Source organism: Caenorhabditis briggsae (assembly GCF_000004555.2).
Source record: "Caenorhabditis briggsae AF16 supercontig from assembly CB4, cb25.NA_215, whole genome shotgun sequence".
Lineage (NCBI taxonomy): Eukaryota > Metazoa > Nematoda > Chromadorea > Rhabditida > Rhabditidae > Caenorhabditis > Caenorhabditis briggsae.
This window is the reverse complement of record NW_025543313.1, coordinates 1-18692: the sequence shown is the minus strand read 5'-3', so window position 1 is coordinate 18692 and position 18692 is coordinate 1. Positions and strand designations below refer to the sequence as shown.

The 18692-nt window shown below is 37.7% G+C and overlaps 4 protein-coding genes across 4 annotated transcripts; 2 read left to right on the top strand and 2 right to left on the bottom strand.

Annotated features, from left to right (window-relative positions):
- Positions 1-2535: 2535 nt before the first annotated feature.
- On the bottom strand, positions 2536-8915 carry Cbr-clec-205 (the record flags this gene model as incomplete). Its single annotated transcript, XM_045240952.1, has 11 exons — positions 2536-2801; positions 2975-3098; positions 3155-3218; positions 3440-3611; positions 6595-6893; positions 6946-7044; positions 7100-7314; positions 7951-8099; positions 8241-8342; positions 8589-8751; positions 8793-8915. 11 exons carry the CDS (start codon positions 8913-8915, stop codon positions 2536-2538), a joined length of 1776 nt encoding a protein of 591 aa, XP_045091409.1.
- A 2240-nt stretch (positions 8916-11155) lies between these two features.
- On the top strand, positions 11156-11791 carry CBG24748 (the record flags this gene model as incomplete). The annotated part of the gene is made up of 1 exon (XM_002648416.2): positions 11156-11791. One exon carries the CDS (start codon positions 11156-11158, stop codon positions 11789-11791), a length of 636 nt encoding a protein of 211 aa, XP_002648462.2.
- Positions 11792-12381: 590 nt separating this feature from the next.
- On the bottom strand, positions 12382-13389 carry CBG26749 (the record flags this gene model as incomplete). The annotated part of the gene is made up of 4 exons (XM_045240951.1): positions 12382-12645; positions 12699-12926; positions 12971-13155; positions 13203-13389. 4 exons carry the CDS (start codon positions 13387-13389, stop codon positions 12382-12384), a joined length of 864 nt encoding a protein of 287 aa, XP_045100745.1.
- Positions 13390-14790: 1401 nt separating this feature from the next.
- On the top strand, positions 14791-18401 carry CBG24747 (the record flags this gene model as incomplete). The annotated part of the gene is made up of 7 exons (XM_002648415.2): positions 14791-14939; positions 16048-16159; positions 16205-16296; positions 16481-16680; positions 17407-17618; positions 17935-18038; positions 18131-18401. The coding sequence occupies 7 exons, from the start codon at positions 14791-14793 to the stop codon at positions 18399-18401; spliced, it is 1140 nt and encodes a 379-aa protein (XP_002648461.2).
- Between the last annotated feature and the right edge of the window lie 291 nt (positions 18402-18692).

Sequence of the window (18692 nt, the reverse complement as noted above, 5' to 3'; positions counted from 1 at the left end):
CTCTAGAGAGATCTAGAAGAATCGAGAAGGGTCCAGAACGATCTAGAAGGATCTAGAGGGATCCAGAGAAATTTAGTAGGGCCTAGACGGATCCAGAAGATGCCAGAAGGATCCGGAAGGATCCAGAAGGATTCAGACCAATACAGAAAGATCCTGAACGTTCTGAAAAGGTCTAGAAGGGCCTAGAAAGATCTAGAAGGACCTAGAATTACCCAGAAAAATCGAAACATCCAAAAAATTTGAAAATTCAAAAACAATTTTTTCTTCCAGGAATCATCCAAACCGACTTCTCGCAAGCCCTATTCGCCGACGAGGTCGAGAAGCAAAAATGGCTCTCGCAGATTGCTCAGCGTAGATTCGGAGACCCGGATGAGTGTGCCGAAGCTGTGGCCTTCCTGGTATCGGATGAAGCTAGCTACATATCCGGAGAAACGATCGGAATCAACGGTGGAATGCAGGCACGCATCTGAAGCGATGTGACGACGTCATCTGGATTCTGAATTCTGAATTCTTGATTTTTTAATTTTCGAAGAATCTCACTCTTTTTTTTTCTTTTTTGAAAAATCCTTTTTGCTAAATTATAATAGCCAATTTTCCCCATCCATCCTGTGAGTCTTATCATGTTTCCTTGTTTCCCAAATCAAAAATTTTTTTTTCAATTTTTGAGAAAAAATTACAAGTGACTGGTATTCTGTCATGCTCCTTCTCCGCCTCTTCCAACCCAATTTTAACCACGTTTCTTCGTTTTGTTTGTCTGAAAATTAGTTTCCCTCTTTCTCTCTCTCTCTCTCTCTCTCTGTTACTTTCTCTCTCTTACTCGCTTTCTCTCGAATTTTCTTGTTTTTTTTTCAAATTTTTTTTTGAAAATTGAATTTTCTGGAAAAATAAATTTTGGCCTGAAATGTGGTTCGAAATTACGAAAAAATCGGATTAGAGTAATCACCTTGAAGCTTTGGAAACCCAATTTTGAAATTTTTGGGGGTCTCGAGTGGAAAAGTACAGTAATCCTTTAAAATTTGAATTTTTCGAAATTCTCAGAAACTAGTCGTGTTTATACTCATTTTGAAGCTCTTGGGGAGCGTAATTTAGATGTATTATTAAAAATTCACAATTTTGGGTCTCGAGTGGAAAAGTACAGTAATACGAAAAAATGTCCAAATCTAGCCGTGTTTATACTCATTTTGAAGCTCATAACAAGACAGTTCTAACAGTATAATTTTCACAAAACTCGGAGCAGAATCAGCCGAGATACAGTACTTTTTATGTTTTCGTGGTGAGACCCAAAATCTCGAAATGTTACGAATCTAGCCGTGTTTATACTTGTTTTGAAGCACATAACAAGACAATTTTAACTGTATTATTTTCACAAAATTCGGAGCAAAACTAGCCGAGATACGGTAGTTTTTAGCTTTTCGTGGTGGGACCAAAAATGTCCAAATCTAGAGGAATTTAGCCTTGTTGGTTGCTTGTCTCCAGTGCTCAGAAAAATCCAGTTTTTCAGATACTATAAATCCCAAGTCACGGGTTATTGTCTCTTTTTTGATAGATTGACCTTCAATGAAGTAGTTTATAGCTTTTTTGCATTTACCTACTGTAAGAGCAACGGTTTTCTTTGCGTTAAGCGGGAGTTTGGATTTTTCAGACCAATTTTGTATTAAGTCTATGCTTTTTTGCAGCGTGTTGTCAGAATCATTTTTGTTAACCGAGGCATATAGTTTAGTATCATCTGCAAACTGTTTACAGTGAACTTCTTGAGGGAGAATAGACGATATTTCATTAACATAGATCCCAAAAAGAACTGGGGACAAAACTGTTGCTTGTGGAACTCCGCAAATTGCTGGTTTTGATCATGATAGCGCGGACCCAACCTTTACTCTATAATTACGCTCAGAAAGAAAATTGTCAAGACATTTTAACAAGTACTGATTCAAATTAAGTTGTTGTAGCTTATTAAGAAGGCAATCGTGTGGAATTTTATCAAATGCCTTAGAAAAGTCTAGGTAAATAACATCTACTTGTCCCTTATTTTCAATCATATCAGTCCAATAATTCAAACTCTCCATCATGTTAGTAACTGTTGATTTTTTGCTCTAAAACCATGCTGATTCCTACTCCAGAACTGTCTCTCATCTAGATAAGGAGCTAGTCTACTTAGAATACATCTTTCATACAGTCTACATAAGTGCGATGTGAGAGAAATTGGACGATAGTCGACTGGATTGGTTGGTTTAGTTTTTTAGGTAATGGAACAATTATTGACGTTTTCCATCTGCTAGGGACACTTCCTCTCATCATTGTAAGATTATAAAATTGCGCTAGAGCACTAGAAATCAGTGGCGCTATGAGTTTGATGAATTTAAAAAGCACTTCATCGCTGTATTTTCAAATAATTTGGGACAAAAATAGACGAGATACAGTAATTTTTAGCTTTTCATGGTGGGACCCAAAATTTCAAAATGTTACGAATCTAGCCGTGTTTATACCCATTTTGAAGCTAACTTCGGTCCCTATTCATTTAAAACAATGAGAATCGAATCAAAACGCTTTATCAGTCACATTAAATCTAAATGCACATATCGAGTATAATGACTTATTACAATCCGTATTGATCCATTTGTTATCATTCACGACCATGGCTACACAATCACAACCGTCTGCGTCTCTCGGATATCCATCTCTCCAATTACTATACGATGCATCATAGATATCTCCATTGATAAAATACCAATTCGTCGAGTTGACGGGATCCCGTTTTAGTCCAAACCAAAACATGCCTTCCGAAGTGATATTCGCGACGAGTGCTGAAAAAAATTGTGAATGCGGTGGTGTTTTTTATAACAAGTAAGGGATATGCATGGGTGTGCCTCCGTGGTGCAGTGGATAGCGCGCGCGGCTGACGATCTGCCCGCTTTTGGGGGTTGTTGGTTCGACCCTCCGTTCTTCCCCTTTCTTTTTTATCCTTTTTTAAGCTTACTTCTCAATTGCGCCTCTTCATCGGCACTTTCTACAGATGTTAGTCTAGGTGTATGCAGGAAAAGGGGATGGTTGGAAATGCAAACGTTTTCGGCTTCTGCGAACTGCTTCTTCGACACGGACATCTGAAAGTGTTCCGTATTTTTTTTCCTCCAAAAATCTCGGTTCTTGGGATACTTACCCGATAGCATTTCGAATTTTCTAAAATTTGGAAATAAGTAAAGTTCGTGGTCTCGAAGTAGCAGCTGAAATTTGAACTTTTTAGAAAAAACACTACTGTCAACTTTGAGCTTATATATCTCGATTCCAGTGAGAGATATCAAAAAGTAATCAACTATAAAAATGTTTATCATAAAGTCAAAAATATTTTATCAGATGATCACTTTTTGATATCTTTTACAGGAATCGAGAAAAATTGGCTCAAAGTTACAAGTGTCATTTTATTACAGGTTGTACTGGAACTTACGGATCCTGCCAATCAAAAGTGGGATTTGGAGTTGGTGGTTGTGGTGGTTGTGGTAAAACGTATTGACATAGAATTTGACGTTTTGTAGCACACGATCCATCAGAGTACCATAAGCCGTCAGTGGCGTTCATATAGGCGCAGTCCTCGTAGCTGGTTGCGAGATTCGAAGGTTCTGGAAGAAGCACTTCTTTGAAGACGCATATCTCAAGAACTAATAATTCTATCAAAAAGCTATTAAAGGAGGCCAGACATCAAAAATTTCAAAATTTTCATTTTTTTCTTAAAATATGTGAATCTAAAGTGCAAGTATATATACCTAATTGAAAATCTGAAAAAAATCATCTCATCGGCTAAAAAATTCACTTCTGTTTGACCACTGCGTCTTGCTGTCGCCGCGTTGCTTCATAACACGAAACCACACAAAACTCACAACGTGCGCGCGCGGTGTAAGTGGTTGTGCGCGAAACTGTCGTTCATGAAGTCAAGAGTTCGATTCCTTCACGTGGTTTTCTCTTTTTTTTCGCTTTGTTAACATCATTTTTCAAAATAGAAATGGGGAAACAGATACTATCTTGCATGTTTCATAATTTTTGATTGTACGATCCAGGGAATTGACGTTGTTATTCTGAAACTTTCTACCTACACAGCGTCGAATACATCTAAGTTTACGACACTTGTTTTCTATTTTTCTTTCGTATTTTCGCCTGTTCAAAAATGCTCTTTGTTACTTGTTGTGCGTGTGGAGACAAAATTCTGAAAAAAGAAGCAACCAAAGTTCCATGAAATGATAAACAGAGAGAGAAATGGTCGGAGATTCTGGGCGGAGCTTTTCGAAGAAACTGTCAGGCATTTCGTTGTCCATACATCTGCTTGGCTCATGTTTCAAATGGAAAGGGCAGGTTCAAACTTCCGAATCCAGTGAGTAACTAAATCGCTTCCAAAATCACTGAGAATACAATTCACAGGTGTCCTGGAATAATCCGCAAGAGGAAGCGCTCGATCACTGGGTATGGAAGAGCCAAATTGTTGGATTAGAGGAGACGCAGAGTGTTCCTTCAGAGCCTAGTTCCGAGGTATCTGCATGAGAAGAAGATTTGAAAAATACAGATTTATATTTACAAAAAGAAGTTAAAAGAAAATACAATAGATATTTATGAGAAATTCCTAACAATTAAAAAGAGAACAACAACAAAAATTACAGTATGCCCCGCCGGACGGGTGGTTCTCTGAAGACGACGGCAGCAGTAGAAGTGGAGGAGAAGTATCTGAAAATCCCAGTCATAAAACGTACTGTATCTCTTCTACTGAATCAGTTTTATCACTTCTCAAAGTATGCAGAAAATGTGGAAGTAAGGCAGACATGAATATTGATTATCGTGGTTTCAACATGAATGTGAGAAAGCTAAAAATAACGAAAATCCTATTAAAAAAACTTCTGAAGGTATGTCAATGTTGTGATTGCGGGAGGAAATGGAAATGGAACAATTCTAAATTTTGCCAATCCGATTCAAGAGAAGGAAGACAACAACTACGGGAAATTCATTTAGACCTGGCTTCCGGAATTTTCCTATCTGGGTGTGATTTTGAGGTTAGCCGGAATGTAGGCGGCATGTATTTGTATTCAAGCTTCTTATATACCAATTAGGGTGAACGCTGAATCAGGAAAGATAACTAGCAGTGTATTCCAGAAGGTGAAACAGTTGTTCTACATCATCGACGCTCCTTGTTTCACAGCGAGAACTTACGATCGAATCAAAGGAAATTATGTTTATCCCGCGGTGACGATCTGGTACCAGAACACAAAGGAGTGGGTGTGGGAGTTTATGAGAAAAGCCTATGAAGATGTAATTCGAATTCATTTTTTTCTAGGAAACAAAGTGAGCATTATTTCAGGATGGTGCTTTGAACATGGTAGGAGATGGTTCATTCGACAGTATGGGAAGATCAGCACTGTATCTAAGATATGTGTTAACGGATTCTAAATACCATCTAGCCCTAGACTTTGAGATTGTCCGACAGAAAACAGGGGTACTGAAACTTGAAGCCATATTAAATTTTAGAATTGCTTATTCAGAGAAGAGATACGATATGGAAAAGGAAGGGTTTGAGAAGAGTTTTTCCAGACTCGTTGAGGAAGCATCAAAGTACTTGGAGCCTGGAGCTGTGAAAAGTTTCACTTCAGACCGCTCAAAAAGTATTGCTACATCAATGAGGCTAAACTTCCCTCAAATCGAACACAACTTCAGATGTGATATTTTTTCTAATGACGGGTTCTAAATTATACGTTTTCAGATCGATTCAGTTTGGGACCATCTAGTTCTAATGGATGATGAGGGAGAAAATCACGATGATCTAGAGGAGAGTGAAGATGATGAAAGCTACGAGTTGAGAAGAGATCTACGACAATAAATTTCAAAGACTCACTAATTCTCCTCTGCTGCCTGACTTCTTCTTTTTCCTTTACTGTCTTCTTCTTCCTTTTCTTGTTCTTCTTGCTCTTAATGTTCTTCTTGTTTTTCTCGTTCTTTTTCTTCATCGTCATCATCGCTTTCGTTTGTTTTGTCTGATAAAAAAATTGAACATTATTAAAAAATCATTAAGTCAAAATAATTAGTCAATTGTACAAAATAATTGCGAAACCGTTCTATTTTCTACGGGATTTATGATGAATTGAAAAAAAACTGAGTTTTAAACAGTTAAAATTGCTAAAAATTAAAAAAAAAGCCGCAAAATAAAAATAATGAAAAAACATGAAAAGTAGTTTGCGCGTACGATTGCGCGCTTTAGGTGCTAACACCGCGACGGCAAAATACACGTTCCCTGAAATTTTCCCCGAAATTTTTGCTGTCTGCCCTCCTTTAACTACAAAAATTTTAAGCATAACATTTTACATATTTTGTTAGTTGATAACTTCTTGAGGTCTCTAAAACTAAATGAGATACAAGCGCTACAAGTTGCACACCGCAAAAGAGGCATTTGTGCTAACTTCATTCATGTTTACTTCTTTAAAGGCGCATATCTCAAGAACCAACAATTCTATCAAAAAGCAACCAACTACAAAAACGGTGAGCATAAAATTTTACATGTTTTGTGAACGATAAACTTTGCCATATCTCCAAAACCAGCCGAGATACAAAACTGTGAAAATTGCTCACCTCTAATCCTAACCGAATAATCCAATTTACGCTCTTTTTGCTCATTTTGCTCTTGTTTCTCTGGTTTCACTGCTAAACCAGCGATAGAACTATGCACATATCCATCTCCAAAAATAATCGCATCGATTTTCGGTACGAGACCCATAATGTCATCTGTAGTGTTCACACGAAATCCATACTTCCAAACCGGAATCGATAATCTAGAAATATCGATTGACGAATTTCCAACATTGACTGTGATAACAGTTGAATTGGTGATTGGGTAGAGCGAAATTGCTGCTTTGATATTATCCGAGTCTCTGGAATAATGGGACGGGGCAATGGAATTTTGGGTCACATTTAAAGGCTCACGTTGAAGAACTAAAGTAGATCATAGACAAAAATTTCGATTTGAACGGTCTATACGATCTGGAGTATCGGTTGTAGTAGACTGTCTGGTCACGGAACATTCTGGACAAGTTTTTTTTTGAAAATTGGTTTTGTCTGAAACTGTTTCATCACTTACCCTTTAAAATCAAGAGGATTACTTCTTACACAATCATGAATAATCATCTCATTCACATTGGAAATCATGGCATCTGTATCGTCAAATGTTCTGACAAAATTTGGATACTGTACAATATATGGAGATTGGACTGTGCAGCCATAGGCGAAAATTGCAAATTCTGCGGGTCCACGCTCAGCGATATAGGTGGATAGGGAACGAGCAAAGTCGAGTTGCTGAAATTTGGAGTGGTACGGTAGAGCGTAGTTGCGACGTACAATTTTGAGAGTTTGTATCTCTTATAGTTTTTGAGATATCAAAAATTTTGAAAAGTAACAAAATGTGTAAAATGTTATGCTTAGCAATTTTGTAGTCAACAACTTTTTGATAGCATTATTGGTTCTTGAGATTTACATATTTAAAGAAGTCAACCTCACTTTAGACAACGCAGATACCACTTTATCGACGTAAAACTTTAAGACGCTATATCTCCATAAGTTCAAAAGATACAAAAACGTTGTCTATTAGCAAAATGTGTAAAATTTTATGTTTAATATTTTTGTAGTTAATAACTTTTTGATAGGTTCGATGGTATTTGTGATACGTGTCTTTAAAGAAGTCAATCTCGCAGGAGACATCGTATGATGTACAACTTTAAGCGCTTGTATCTCCGTTAACTTTTGAGTTACCAAAACTGTGTCAATTAACCAAATGGGTGAAATTTTATGATTAACATTTTTGTATTATTCAACTTTTTCGTAACAATATTGATTTTCGCGGAATGCGCTTTTAAATAAGTCAACATGTACAAAAGGTCCCCATTAAGGTACATTGGCTGTGCAATAGAGCGCATTCGTCAAAAAAAAGCTTACCGCAAAAGTAAGTGAGCTTGTCGAAAACAAAGAGGCATCTATTCCAATAACCACAGCTGTGGATCTTCGCTGTTGGGATGGTGGAAGGGTTGATCGGAATGGTACGGTAGTTGTACCAGGAGTTGGTGGTTGTGTGACTGGCGGCTTGGCTGGAAATTCACATTTTTCGTTCCAAATTTTTTTAAAAAGAAAGTGGTTATTTCGAATACATATTTGGACTGAAAGTGTACTTCAAAAGCATAGTTTTCTCCGTAATTTTTTAGTAGTTGTCGAGATAATTGCAAACTTACCCCAATTCGAATAACTCGATGAATCTCCATTTATCCACTGCCACAATCCGGATAGCACTAGTCCGTTATAAGCTGTGTCGATGTCGTTAATTGCCATGCCATCTGAAAATATGTGTTTGTGCATACTTTCTGCTCGCCGAATGCTCAAAAATGTCAATTTTCGGACATTTCCAATAACCTTAAACAATTCAATACAAGTTTAGAATGGAATCAAGGTAAACACCAAGTCAAAAACTCCTATGTTGATTTTGAGAAAAAAACAACAACTTCGAATTTTTTAACAACATTAAAATAACGGAAGTCTACTGGTATTTAGGTTCTAATTTTTACCAATTTGGCTTTTCTCACCTTTAACATGATCATTTTCGGCTTTACTATCTATTGATAACGGCACATATGGATACATTTTCTTTCCTGAAGCGACTCCAATACTTGTACATGTTGTCGCAGCTGATGATCCTCCACTTGTTTTGTAGTTTTGTTTTGTAGCAACTATGCACTTTCCGTTTATCTAAAATTTTACAATATTCTCAATAGAGCATGTTTTCATACCTCTTCCAAGGAAGTGCCAGCAGCGCTGGAAAAGGTGCCAGCACAGCTATCAGAGCCATCAGCTTGAATTATCAATAATAAGAGCAAATAATATTTCAAAAAGAAAAATAACAAATGGGCCATTCTGAAAAAATGTGTGTGTGTGTGTTTCTCTGTATACGGAAAATTGATAGAGAAAGATAACAATGAAAAGAAGTTGCGTAACACTGTTGTTATCAGAAAATTATTGAAAATAGAAAGTCAATTTTTTGTTTCCGCTAATGTGTTGAAAAGCGGATTACGCTCTTTTTTCAACAGGCTTATCTCACTTAGTTTTAGTGATAACAAAGAGTCATAAACTATGAAAATGTAGGAAATTTCATGCTGAGCAATTTTATAATTTACAATATTTTTTGATAGATTCTACGGTCTTTTTGATATGCGCCTTTAAAGAAGGCAACCTCGTTGGAGAGACAACGCAGATTTCTTTTTTTTCTGTGTAAAACTTTAAGCTATTAATCTCAGAATCTCAGAATCTGAAAATCTCAGAATCTCAGAACCTCAGAATCTCAGAATCTCAAAACCTCAAAACCTCAGAATCTCAGAATCTCAGAATCTCAAAACCTCAAAACCTCAAAACCTCAAAATCTCAGAATCTCAGAATCTCAGAACCTCAGAATCTCAGAATCTCAAAACCTCAAAACCTCAGAATCTCAGAATCTCAGAATCTCAAAACCTCAAAACCTCAAAATCTCAGAATCTCAGAATCTCAGAATCTCAGAATCTCAGAATCTCAGAATCTCAGAATCTCAGAATCTCAGAATCTCAGAATCTCAGAATCTCAGAATCTCAGAATCTCAGAATCTCAGAATCTCAGAATCTCAGAATCTCAGAATCTCAGAATCTCAGAATCTCAGAATCTCAGAATCTCAGAATCTCAGAATCTCAGAATCTCAGAATCTCCGAAAACAGAGAAAATCTGAGACAAGACCATAAACTAATAATATTCTATTCCTAATTTCGAATTTCGATAACTACCTCAAACTTTCCTTCCTTCGCCATAAAACATTTCATTACAAATTTCCATATGTTCAGACCACACCCCACTAATTTCTGACCTCTTCAAAACTTCCAGAACAAATTTCAATTCCTTTTTTTTCACAACAATTTCTTATCAATTTCAATCAAACGCAAATTTTATAGTGTCGACTACTGTGTCGTAGAGAGGGGAGCAAGAAGCAGAAGTCGTAAATTTTTTATTACCACCGCTCTCTATCATTTTCTCTGACATAATTGATTTCGTAACTTATCGGATGGTGCTGGAAAATTTTTATGGGTAGCTATCGGAACTAATTGAGTGTGATGTTGAAATATGATGATTGGTAATAGTCGTGGGGTGACCCAGAAACACAATGAAGTCTAGTTTGAACCTTAAATCAGGAATGGTGTTCTGGAAAAGGAACGGTCGCAGTCGCTACGCGGTCGCAGTCTGAGGATCCTGTGGAAGTGTAATAATGTATTCATGCTAGACGAAGTAGACAGTGATGTATCTTTTCGACACAAATCGATTTTGGGGGTTTCAGAAGAACGGGAAAAGATACAAAAGTTCTGTGAATGCCATTCGATTCAGGATGAAAAAATGCACCAGGTAACATGTTTAGATTCGTAATGGATATCCTGCTATGGCCGGTAGGATAAGATGCGGTACCTAGCACAGTAATCTCCCAATCTAGCAGAATACACGTAACGTGTAAATTCAATAAGTACCATTTTGCAGAGCCCATGTTTTTGGGTCTTCAGTTAAGATAGGTGTCACTGTAGATGAACAATGAATATGTCACTCTTATCTCTTCACATCATCATGTGGTACGGTGCCTTTACAGCCCAACCTGGTAACAACCTCACCTGGTCGAGTCCTAAATAAAGGTTTCCTTCCAAGACAATTCATTAGTAGATCTCATTATAACCAATCTACCGTACGTTGCCTTCTTTAAACAGTTCCTATATCTTTCCGCCAAACTTTAAATCTCTACTAAAGGTAAAGGGGGACAGGAGATTTTTCGTAGTTTTTTTGTAGCTAGAGTATGCATGCTACCGTCACGGTGTACAACGCTTAATGTCACTCTGCGTACAGCTGTCGTCCTCGCCTTTATGTATGCAAACGGGCGTGCGCTTTCTCTTTGCCCGCGTGGCTCAGTCGGTAGCGGCGCCGCACCCTCAATCATCGCCCTCACAAGTTCAACTCCTCGAGGGGCATCTTTGAACGGATTTTCGAGAACATTATTTTTTTCATGTCCCCCCACCTTTAAGTCGCTTTTTTTACCCTGCAAAAGTCTATAGCTTCTATTACCTAATGAATATCTTTATTTCAGAAACTACCTACCATGCAGCTCACCGTCGTAGACGAACTGATGTCCACCAACTTCATGCTCGAGGAGGAGCTAAAGGAGAAGGAGATCGTGATCCAGGAACAAGATCGGATGATTGCGGAAATGAGAGCTCGGCTTAGAGCTTATGAGACAGCTGCTGAAGCGGAAATAGAGAAGGCTCAGAAGGAGGCCAACGCCAAAGTTGAATACTTGACGCAGAAGTATTCGGAACACTTGGAGGAGCTGGAATCTCAAATCGAGCTGATGAACGTCAAGAAGGTAGCTCCAAAAGATGAAATGTTCTATCATCCGTACTATGAGACTGATTCCGAAGAGTCTGACGACGATGGTCCGGAGCCAACAAGTGATTTCACGTGCATCTCCAGTAAACAATTGAAAGAATCATTCGAATCGATGTCAGAGTCGTTGAGCAATGCTGAAAGGAGAGCCGAGCATAGGGAGTTGGAGCTGAAGAAGCAAATCGATTGGACAAAGCGCTTCTTTATCGAAAACGCTGGATTACTCGGTCAGATGAAGTTCAGAGAGACGATTCCACAGAAGATTCGAGAGCTGTTGATGGAGGCGGTGGTGGATGGAAACAACTTGCAATGTCGAATGATGGATGTCAAGTTTTTGGAATCCTTGATTTGATTTTTTATTTGTCTGCTTGTATTTTTTTTTGGTTTTTTGGTCTACAGAAAATGATTGAATAAATTGGAGTTCTGTTTAAAATGTCTTCTGTTCTGAAACCATGGAAAATGAGAGTTTTGTTGAGTTGTTGCAAAGTCAAAAGAACACAATTTTATCGAACAAAATTAAACGATTTTCAACCCGGAGTTTCTCTTCCACACCTCCTTTTTTTGTATCAGAAGAAAATAAGAAACCTTTACGAGGTCATTTTTTGAATGCATTTCTCAAATCCATCTAATTATGTTCCCTTTTTTCCGCGGATCCATACTTGTGCGAAATTCTTATGACCTATCACGATGTACGGTATTTGCGCTCAAATGTCTATTGCTTTGATAACCACAGACCTCTAAAGCGAGCTCCAAAGCAGCGCTCTAATTAAGAGTGAATTTGTAATATTCTGGGGATTCGAGGAACATTTTTGTTAATTGCGTTTGTCAAAAAGCTCTTCATCTTAGACATTCAGTTTAAAGAAGATCCAGACTTTTGCTGTGTTCCAATGTGTTCGTATTTACAGGAAATATATTATTTTCAAACTTTATTCCATAACAATATTAGGTTAAAACAGTTAAGGAAGATGTAGGTGATACTGCTGAAACAGATGTGCATCCCAAAACACTTCTGATCTTTTTGAAAATCGTAAAACAATATTCACGATATGTTTTATGAGCCCATAGCATAATTAAAGTGGAGTTGATACCATGCAACGAAACTGCAATAATAACCAGATTGTTCGCAAATTGGTTGTAATAGTGTGTGATGAATGAAACCATAGTATATGTTTGGGGTAATAAAAAGTTAATGGCCAATACCATTAACTGTAATTGAATATAGTTTTCAATTCAACTTGATATTTCAAGAATTTATTTACCTGAGCTTTAATAGCTTTCAAAAACTTTCTCTGGAGATTTGTTGTATTTTCAGATCTAGTGAAACGTCTAGATTCCAAACTCATATTACGATTGATCAGCCAAATAAACAAGCATACTTGTACAGCTGTTTTGAGGCCTATCAAAAAATACGGTATTTGAATCCAAAAGTCAATTCCTAGAAAGAATAGTGTCTCGGCTTTTGTCTCATCCGATAAGTTTGGTATTCGCTGTAAAAATGTTTAAATGCTTTTATGTTTCGAGAACGCCTGACCTTATAAGCGAACTCCAATGCAACCTTTTGATCGGGAACCATCAAACATGCTGGCAGTACATGAGTCGCATCTAGCAAATAATTGGTTATGATGAACGGTATACGTAGGTAGCGCCAGGAACTATTTATTGCATACAGCTGATAGAATCTATTTTCGAAAATTAAAACGATAGAAGTAACAGTAACTAAAAAATTAGGTTCATTGATTCACACTATCAGAAGGTCAACCTACAAGAAACCATAGTCATACTGACATATATTTGCACAACGATGGGCACTCCAAACCATCTTAAGATTCCCAATGGATATCCTCCTATAACCGGAAGGATAAGATATGGCACAGTTAACACAGTAATACCCCAATCGAGCAAAATGCATGTAACGTGTGAGTTCAATAAATACCATTTGGCAGAACCCATGTTTTCGGTGTAAGATAAATGATACAATAAATGCCGAAAACATGTAGAGGACTTGCGATAGCAGTGATGGCATGAAGAGTGAACTTGTAAGAATCCGGTGATTCTAGAAACATTTGTTATCGTGTTTGATAAAGATCTAATAGTAAAGAAGAAAGGATAGAAATAATGACAAAACGCTTTCTGAGATTTTCAGCTGTCGCAGGTGACTATGACATCTAACACTTTATGAAGTTTTGTCATAGGTTTTGAAGATTTGTCATAGGAAGAGATCTGTATGTAAGTAACACTATGATACAAACAGACACTATAAATCATGTATTATAAGGGCCCTCTAACATTTCACTTTGAATCAATTTATCTTTGAGTCAATTTATCACATATTATAATAAATCTCTGTTCTTCAGAATCTACCTACCATGCAGCTCACCGTCGTAGACGAACTTATGTCCACCAACTTCATACTTGAGGAGGAGCTAAAGGAGAAGGAAATGGTGATTCAGGAACAAGATAGAATGATTGCCGCAATGAGAGCTCAGCTGGGAGCCTATATTCTGAGGCGAGAAACGAGGAGGCGGAGCACTTGGAGGAGCTGGAATCTCAAATCGAGCTGATGAGCGTCAAGAAGCCAGCAGATCCAGTAGATAAAGGCTTTTTGGTCCACTAAAAATGATTTAATAAATTCGAATTTTGCTGAAAATGTTTACTGTTCTGAAACCATGGAACTCATAATTAAACATGAAAACTTTATTCTTTAACTCTCCTTCTCTCAAATCCATCAAATTCTGTTTTCCGCGAATCCAATCTGAAGATCAATCCAAAATGTGTCCCGTCTGTGAAACAAAAAGAGACCCCTCATCGGCTAATTTTCAACACACACGCACACACACACACCGAAAATTTCTCGTTCCTCGGAAGATCTTTATCTTCGGAAAAAAGAGGAAGAGGGGATGAAAAAAATTTGGAGTCAGTTAGAAGGAGAAACTCTATTACAATAATGTTCAAGATAAAGGAAATTTGGATATCTTTGAGAAAATCCACTGAAGACCGGGAGCTCGGAAGCTCTGAAACTCTGAAGTTTTGATGAAAGTTCGAAAGGGAACCCTAGAACCCTAGAACCCTAGAACCCTAGAACCCTAGAACCCTAGAACCCTAGAACCTTCCGGATTTCTTTTCGGTCATGCCAGACAAAATCCTCCAAAATTTCCTTCCCATACTTTTTAGCATTCCATGATCTTCTCTTTCGCCAGAACAAAAAGAAGCTAACAGCGCGCACTTTCCGATCTCCTTCCTCCTTTTTTTCCTTCCCTCGTTCCATAGATCGCAATCTCCTAAGGTGACGGCAGAAGCGGATTGTAAAAAAGACATCGACTAGGCATCCTGACGAAAAAATATTTTCATCAGATGGACGACGAAATGATGCGTCGACCGAATCGTCGAAAACTTTTAATTCTCATTTTTGTGGTATTTTTTACTTGGCTACTGTATTGCAATCGGAGCGGATTGACAAGTGATAGTGAAGATTCGTGGATTGTTGAAGGGCATGGACAGAGGTAAAATTTTTTTAATTTGGTCTCATGGGGGTGTGGTCCGGGTAGATCGTCCTTGTAGGCTTACGGTCCTAATAGGATTGGGGTCCTAATAGGTATAGGTTTACGGTCCTTATGGATTCACGGTCCCTCTAGGCTTATGGTCCCGAAAAGGGTTCACCGTCCTTATATGCTTTCTGTGATTTTAGGTTCACGGTTCTAATGGGTGTACCGACCTTATAGCTTTATTGTCTTTATAGTCTTGTTAGTTTTACGGTTTTTATAGGCTTACTTTCCTTGTGCGGTTACCGTTCTTATAGGCTTACGGTCTTCATATGCTCACGAAAATCAAAGGTTTACGCTCCTTATGGGCATACAGTCTTTATAGGCTTACGGTCTTTATAGGGTTACTGTCATAATGAGTCTACGGTCCTTATAGGTTTACTGTCATTTTAGGCTTACGGTCCTTATAGGCTTGTGGTCCTAAGAGGTATGCGGTCCTTGAAGACCTACGAGTCTTATGGGTATAGAGTCCTCATGGTCCTAAGCGGTGTATGGTTATTTTAGGCCTATGGTCCTTATAGGCTAGCAGTCCTGGTAGGCTTACGGTCAATATGGGTTTAAGGTCATTTTAGGCTTACGGTCCTTATAGGCTTTTGGTCTTAAGAGGTATGCGGTCCTTGAAACCTACGAGTCTTATGGGTACAGGGTCCTTATGATCCTAAGCGGTGTACGGTTATTTTAGGCCTATGGTCCTTATAGGCTAACAGTCTTTGTAGGCATATGGTCAATATGGGTTTACGGTCCTTATAGACTTACTGTCTTTAAAAGACAGGACATATAGATATTCTTAATCTTGAAGATTCTGAAATATTCTGAGAAATGGTCTAGAAACGGACCTATTGGGCTTGCGGTCAATATGAATTATGACACTTACATTATCATGCTTGTCTGAGAAAAAAAGGTTAGAGAGTATTTTTTGCAGTCTGAATACGGTAGCGATATCGAAGCGGAGAGCCTAAATAGCACACATAAGGTGGAGACACAGACACTTTTTCTCTGCGTCTCAACCTTTTTTTTTCTCAGACAAGGATAATATTACGGTTATTATGGCTAAACCAATTTTTTTCAGCCGAATAGTCCCGCGAAAATGTGTGGTCCCTGAATGGAACACGAAGAACACCAATTCCATCCCCCATGCAGCAGAATTCGGACATTGGAGACGTCAGTACCTCGGTGGACATGTACAGTAATCCAATAACTTTTAGTTTTATAATTTTTTTTTGTAGAATGACATGCTGGACGCCGAATCTCGTCTTCTATCAGCATTTGTGTACCCCGATCAGATTTCAATAGTCACCACCGCGTTCCATACGTATACGTGAGTTTCTTTTGAACTGGATTATCTCCATTGTTGTGCAAGATATTAAGAATTGGTCAACTGATAAAATACTTTTGATGTTATGATAAACATTTTATCAGTTGATAACTTTTTGATACCTTTAATAGGAAGCGAGAAAAATTGGATTTCTTCGGTACTTTTGAAAATTAAACAAAACTTCCAGAAAAGAAGTCACCTGTCTCTACTTTGATTGCAATCAGCGAGAAATTCCAAAATCCAGATACAAATCTTATGTGATGCCATTGACTGTAGTCTCCTGCCCAAGACGCGTCGGAGCCGAATTTGTCAGTTTGAAATGGAACGAAGACGACGATGAGGAGATTATTGAGGACCCCATACCATTGATAAACAGGGTTTATGAACGTAAGTGACTTATTTTTTGAAGCTTTCGAGATTCGAGATTTTTGCGATGAGAGCGTTTTTGCTTTGTCAGTCAGATTGCGTTTAATAGGCCATTTACCATGGTGGTGGCCATCATCATTATCATGGTCATTATCATTATCATTATCATTATCATGGTGGCCTGAGTTTCTCAATATGATTTTTCTAGTCCACCTGAGTAAATGTTCTAGGCAATTGTAACATAAAGCCTAACATTTGCAAGTTGAGTTTTCTAGGCCATCAAAGTTTGTGACCTGGGAATGATCTAACATGCACCTGGTGTGTTTCCTAGACCATTTCAACATGGCAGCCTAACTTTTGCAAGTTGAGTTTTCTAGGCCACGGTAGTTGATAGTTTAAAAAATGACCTAAAATTCATCTGTTGTGTTTTCTAGTCCACTCATAAGTCACAAAAGTTGGTGGCCTAGAAAAAATCATGGCGAGAAAGTTAGGCCACCATGTAAAAATAGTCTAGAAAACCTACCAGATGCCTATTAGGTCATTTCTAGACTGTTCAACATGGTGACCTAACTTTCGAAAATTGAGTTTTCTCGGCCACTATGGTAAATAACCTAAAAAATATGCCAGGTGAATATTTTATTGAAAAATTAGATCACTCTATTCCTCACGGGTTTTATGACAATCGAAATTGTTACAGTTTGGATGAGCTAATTTTATTTCTACACAAAAAAAACCAAATTTCTCCAGAACCCGCCCACGAGCTATCCGTCTGTGTTGGTCCATTATACGGCGACGAATCCAAGTGGCTGGAAATTATCGAATATGTGGAGCATTATCGATTGATGGGAACTACCATGTTCTATTTTACGATATTCAATATGAATGAGTATGATCGGAGGATTATTGATGATTATGAGAGGATGGGGCTGGCTGAATCGACCAAATATATAATGGAATATGTGAATTGGGGTGGATGTTTCATTTGATTCAGACACATGTGAGTTAGCTCTACACTTTGAACTCAATTATCTCGATTTCTATGAGAGATATCAAAAATTTGTCAACTGATAAAATATTGGTGATAACATGATAAACAATTTGTCAGTTGACAGATTTTTGATATCTCTTATAGGAGCCTAGATAATTGAACTCAAAGTTGACGGGTTGTGTGGGGCATTCTATTATGGTATTTATGATAGTCCAAAGATTGGTTCAACTTTTCATGGAGACATATGTACAAATTTTTTCATGTTAAAGAAATTTAAAAAAATTAAGGAATGTCATTATCGAAGTCGATTCCATTCAAAATGGGTCATCAATATGGACATTGATGAACGTTTGGTTTACAATGGTCCCAATAATTTCATCCATTTCATGAGGTGCGTCTTTTTACTCAAAAAAAACCTCGAAATTCTGTTCTTATAAGTCCCTAGAGGCAAAAATTCGTACTCCAAAAAATCAACAATTTCAGATCCATCCCACCGACCTTCTCTGAAATTAGTATTGCCTCAAATCGTGTCCTGAAATTTGAGGATTTCCCCACAAAATTCAAGAACGAGCAGCAATTACTGAAGGATATGACATTTTTGAAATACAACCAAACAACGGAGACGAGTTGGTACAATTTGAAAGGGATCATAAGACCCGAGAAAGTTGCTCTCTTGTTTTATCATTGGAGTGTCAGACAGTTGGATGACACTAAAATAATGTCCGTCCCGAAGAGATTTGCATATGTTCGGTGAGTATGAAATTCAATTTTAGAGTTTTTTCCATTTTAACATAGTGGCCTAACTTTTGCAAGTTGATTTTCCTAGGCCATTATGATAAATGACCTAAAAATGACCATATGCATCTAGTGCGTTTCTAAGCTACAGTGTATTTACCATGATGTCCTAACTTTTGCAAGATGAGTTTTTAGGCCACCAGGGTAAATGACCTATAAAACCAACTAGTTAAAATAAGGTGTTTATAGACCATAAAAGTTGGTGGGTTAGAGAACTTAACTTGCCAAAGTTAGGCCACTATAATGAATG